The sequence below is a fragment of the Centroberyx gerrardi genome, chromosome 7 (genome assembly GCF_048128805.1).
Source record: "Centroberyx gerrardi isolate f3 chromosome 7, fCenGer3.hap1.cur.20231027, whole genome shotgun sequence".
Taxonomy (NCBI): domain Eukaryota; kingdom Metazoa; phylum Chordata; class Actinopteri; order Beryciformes; family Berycidae; genus Centroberyx; species Centroberyx gerrardi.
Window position 1 is genome coordinate 3,657,433 of NC_136003.1, and position 5,620 is coordinate 3,663,052.

General features: G+C 53.0%; 1 protein-coding gene across 1 annotated transcript; it reads right to left on the bottom strand.

Moving 5' to 3' along the window:
- Positions 1–1,048: 1,048 nt before the first annotated feature.
- On the bottom strand, positions 1,049–3,714 carry LOC139932112 (uncharacterized protein K02A2.6). The gene is given in 4 exon segments (XM_078284404.1): positions 1,049–2,064; positions 2,067–2,414; positions 2,417–2,540; positions 2,635–3,714. Coding segments are annotated over 4 exon segments (2,568 nt in total).
- Positions 3,715–5,620: the final 1,906 nt, after the last annotated feature.

Here is a 5,620-nt window from a genome sequence, read left to right on the forward strand (position 1 = left end):
CATCTTTGAGCAATTTCAATCAGGATTCCGTGCCCAGCATAGCACAGAAACAGCTCTTATTAAGGTCTCAAATGACTTATTGCTCGCAGCTGATTCTGGAGCCTGTTCAATTTTAATCCTGCTTGACCTGAGCTCTGCATTTGATACAGTCGACCATGGTATCCTGATAAAACGCCTGGAAAACTGTGTTGGCATTAAGGACACTTCTCTTGCCTGGCTTCGCTCCTACCTCTCTGACAGGTCCTTCTCTGTTGTAATGGGAGAAGTCTCCTCATCCCCAGCCCCCCTCTCATGTGGTGTTCCCCAAGGTTCAATTCTTGGTCCTTTATTATTTTCTATTTATATGCTTCCCTTGGGACAGATCTTCCGCAAGTATAATATTAATTTCCACTGCTATGCGGACGACACCCAGCTATATGTCCCGCTTAAAAGCGGTGCAACTGATAACCTCTCACATGTTATGGCTTGTCTCTCGGATATCAAGTGCTGGATGTCACAAAACTTCCTCCGACTTAATGAGTCCAAATCTGAGGTCATTCTATTTGGCTCTCCTAACTCGATTTGTGACTGGCAAAAGAACCTAGGGAGCTTATCCTCCAATGTTAAACAGTCCGCCCGCAATTTGGGAGTAATCTTTGACTCCGAGCTCTGCTTTGACAAACAAATCAATAAGGTAGTTCAATCATGCTTTCTCCAACTTAGAAACATTGCAAAAATTAGAACTTTCCTGTCTCAAACGGACCTTGAAAAAGTCATCCATGCATTCATTTCATCGCGACTGGATTATTGTAATTCCCTGTATTCAGGGCTCAGCCTAAAGGCCATCTCCCATCTCCAGCTCGTACAAAATGCAGCAGCCAGACTTTTAACAAATTCCAAGAGACAAGACCATATCACACCCATCCTCGCCTCTCTTCACTGGTTACCTGTTAGGTATAGATGTGATTTTAAGATTTTATTGATTACGTTTAAAGCCCTACATGGCCTTGCTCCTACTTACATTTTAGATTTATTAGCTCCATATGAGCCTAGCCGCTGCCTGCGTTCCTCAGGTTTGACCTTCCTGAATGTTCCAAAAACCCGCCTTGTCACAAAAGGAGATCGGGCATTTGTTGTTAGAGCCCCACAGCTGTGGAACTCCCTCACAACGGCTCTGCAGAACAGGAGCGGGGGCCGGGGTGCCCGCAGGAGGAGCCTTGGGGACCCGGCGTGGGGGCAGGGTGGGGGGTGGAGGCAGGGCAGGGGGGCACCCCCGCCGTGGGGGTAGGGCCAGGCCAACGGGTTGGTCCAAATCCAGGTGAGCTGGTTTGACGCAGTCCACAGAAACGTGCTCCAGCTTGCCGCCGGCGTCCACCATGAAGTGCTTGTCCCCGGCCTCCAGGACGCGGAACGGGCTGTCGTAGGGAGGTTGCAGGGGCCCACGGTGGGCGTCGTGGCGGATGAAAATGTACCCTGCCGACTGCAGACTTGCGGGGACGTGAGACTGTGGGAGGCGGTGATGTGAAGTGGGGACTGGTGCGAAAACACTGTCGTTGTCCCGGAGTGTGGCCCATTGGCGGGCTGCAGACCAGGGAACCGTGGTGTTAGGGACGAAATCCCCTGGGACCCGCAGCGGCTGGCCGTAAACCAGTTCGGCAGACGAGGACTGGAGGTCCTCTTTAGGGGCGGTCCTGAGGCCCAGCATGACCCACGGGAGCCTGTCAACCCAGCTGCTGTCCTTGAGGCTGGCCCGAAGAGCGGCCTTCATGGAGCGATGAAACCGCTCGCACAACCCGTTGGCCTGTGAGTGGTATGCGGTGGTGCGGTGGAGCTTCACCCCCAGGCCCTCTGCTACTGCGTTCCAGAGCTCGGACGTAAACTGTGGGCCTCGGTCAGATGGGGTGCCGAACCGGGCGACCCAGGACCCGATGAACGCCCGGGCCACCTCGGTGGACGTCGTCGACGACAGCGGGACGGCTTCCGGCCATCGTGTGGTCCTGTCCACCATGGTGAGGAGGTAAGTGAAACCGTGGGAGGGGGGAAGGGGGCCCACCAGGTCCACGTTGACATGGTCGAACCTCTTTCGGGCACCGGGAACTGCGCCAGGGGGGCTTTGGTGTGGCGGTGCACTTTAGAGCGCTGGCACTCCATGCAGGTGCCAGCCCAGTCTCTCATGTCTTTTTTGAGCCCGTGCCAGACGAACCTGGCCGCCACCAGCTTTATAGATGGCTTTTTGCCCGGGTGGGAGAGTCCATGGACGGCGTCGAACACACACCGTCTCCACCCAGAGGGAACGACGGGCCGGGGCTGACCCAAGGAGACGTCGCACAGGAATGTGGTGACAGCCGTCCTGTAAGCCTGCACGTCCGGGTCGGCGGCCTGATCAGCTGCCATGCGAGCGTAGTCAAGTCCCAAGTGAACGGCCCCCATGTTGGGGAGAGGCAGTCGGCGACGAGGTTGGCTTTGCCAGCGACATGCCGTATGTCTGTGATGAACTCCGAAATGTAGGAGAGCTGCCGCTGTTGGCGGGCGGACCACGGTTCGGCCAAAGACGGTTCCGTCTTTGGTGATGCGGTGACCAAGGAAGTCGATGGTGGTCAGCCCGAACTGGCACTTGGCTGGGTTGACGATCAGCCTGTGCTGGCTGAGCCGCTTGAAGAGAGTCCGAAGGTGGGACAGGTGTTCCGCTTTGGAGGTGCTGGCGACGAGGATGTCGTCCAGATAGACGAAAAGGAAAGGCAGGTCCCGTAGCACCGAGTCCATGAGGTGCTGGAAGGTCTGTGCAGCGTTCTTAAGGCCGAACGGCATGCGCAGGAACTCGAACAGTCCGAATGGGGTGATCACCGCCGTTTTGGGGACGTCCAGCGGGTGGACGGGCACCTAGTGGCATCCACGAACGAGGTCCACTTTGGAAAAGATGACTTTCCCCGCCAGGTGGGTGGAAAAGTCCTGGATATGCGGAACCGGGTAGCGGTCCGGCGTCGACACGTTGTTGAGACGGCGGTAATCGCTGCACGGGCGCCACCCGCCGTTGGGCTTCGGGGCGATGTGGAGGGGTGAAGCCCACGGGCTGTTGGAGCGGCGAATGATGCCGAGGCGCTCCATAGTCTCGAACTCCGTCCTGGCGATGGCGAGCTTGGCCGGGTCGAGGTGCCGGGCCCGGGCGTAGACCGGGGGGCCGGTGGCGGCGATGTGGTGTTCCACCCCGTGCTTGGCGGTGGATGACGAGAAGGTGGGCTGCGTGAGGTCCGGGAACTTGGCGAGAAAACGGAGAAACTCGTCCGCGGCGGAGAGCATGCTAGACAGTCTGATGGAGTCTGCTCCGCCGAGTGTACACGCGTATGAACTGAAGGTGACAGCGTCGATCAAGCGGCGGTGTTTGACATCCACCAGCAGTCCATAGGCGCATAGGAAATCCATGACGAGGAGGGAGACGGACACTTTCGCTGTGACAAAGTCCCAGCCAAACCGCTGTCCGCCGAAACACAGCGCCACGTACCTCGTGCCATAGGTGCGGATGGGGCTGCCGTTAGCGGCTACCATGGGGGGGCCGTGTCCGCCGGCCAGGATGTCGACTCCCGATGCGGGCAGGACACTCCTCTGCACACCCGTGTCGCACAGGAAACGCCGTCTGGAGATGGTGTCCTGGATGAACAGCAGCCTGCCTGCTTGGCCGACGCTCAGGGCCACTACTGAGCGCCGGCCCCAGCGTTTCCCGCCACGCTGAAGTTGCATGGCAATCGGCACCGCTTGGCTTTGGGCCTAAACTTTGCGTGGTAAAAACACAGGCCGGGGTCCTTCCGCTGACGAGGAGCTGTTGCTACAGCGGCGACCGTTGTGCCTCCAGGCAGTGGTGAAAGAGCTGGGGCAGGAAGCAGCGCGGCCGCGCAGTGTTGTTGACCAGCCAGGAAAAATTTATCAGCCTCCTCGGCCAGAGCACGGTGATGGTGGTGTTGGCCTGTACCTGGGAAGGCAGCTGTCGCAGGAACAGGTGGACGAAGAGGAAATCGGGTTTGTGCCCACCCAGGAGATTCAGCATCCTGTCCATGAGCTCAGATGGCTTGCTGTCGCTGAGGCCTTGCAGAGAGAAGAGCCGGCTAGCCCGCTCGGTGTCGGAAAGTTCAAAAGCTCTCAACAGTTGGGCTTTGAGTGTCTCATATTTATCCTGCAGCGGGGGAGTTTTGAGGAGGTTCACCACTCGGGATGCAGTTGAACTCCCAAGGGCCGACACCACGTAAAAGTATCTTGTGGCGTCCGCGGTGATCTCCCGAAGCGCGAACTGCGCTTCTGTCTGGGCGAACCAGGCCGAGGCCGACGATTCCCAGAACTCTGGTAGTTTGAGGGAAACTGCGTTAGTCGCCATGTTCAAGAAGAGCTGTCACTGGAAACGTCCAGCAGACAAACGTCGGGGTCACCAGTGTAGAAGTGGCAGGAAAGTTGAGACGGACAACTTCTCTCGTTGACTACACCAACTCGTTTGTCATTTATTTTAACCACAGAGCAAGACAATTTACTTCGCGCTCAAAAACACAACATACTGACGTCAGACTCAGAAAACCAGACTTTCTTAAAGGGACCGTGTCTCCTTAACCCTGAGAAGCACACAATATAACTGTGTGTGTTAAACATACCCAAACCACAGATTATGGTGAATAATGTCTATAGAGTCCGCCACAGTATCTTGTATCTTTTATTACTGTCCTTATATACTTGTTTTAATTGATTGTTTTCTTTTATCTTGTATTTTTTATTATTATTTTATATCTCTATCTACATGATTCTACATCATTGTAAATGAGGGTCAGCCCTCAATGTTTTTCTTCGAGTTTAAATAAAGGTAATATATATATACGCTTTCAGTTTACATCCTCTCTTCCCAGAAAGCATGCAGTGGTCTATTTTATTCACTGGTCCTTATGATCATTCTGTTATGCACTTAGCAATGATACCTTTACAAAAAGTCATTACTCCATTTGTTCTCTTTGAATGCAATGTAGAATATGTTCTACATGTCTGACTACATAACACTTTCTACTTTTTAACTGTGTTTCAGGATATCAGCAGAGTGGAGCATTTCAGATCAACTGATAAATTCTTTATAAATAAAGAGGAAAAAAAACATTATTTTCTCTGTACTTGTATTAATAGTGTTATGTTTGGGGTTTAAATATTCTATCTCCAAGACATTTTTTAAAAATACACTGATACTGCATTTAAAAAGTATGCACTGTTTTGGATCATTAGTTTCCCTGTTCCCAGGTACTGACAGGAGGCACGACGAGAATGCTGATCCATAGCCTCCCACACATATGGTTGAACAAATGACTCATTAAAAAGGTTTAAAAAAGAAAAGTAGATCAGGGCTGTCAATAACTAATTAAATGCCTGAGGGAGCAAAAATACTTTTCCAAGAATTGCTGCAAACAGAAAAATTGTTCCTGGCCAGTTCCTCAGAGCTGTCAACAATAACTGAAAAAGCCTCTTTGTGCAAAACTATTTACTAAAGGCTGTTTCTTTGGCCTATGAGTGTCAAAGTAGCTGTGGGAGCATGTGCTGTATATAACAGGACTCCAACACACACAGGTTTGACTTCCAAGACCCTGGACCTGGTGCCAATAGGGATGAGTGCTTTTGAGAGTGT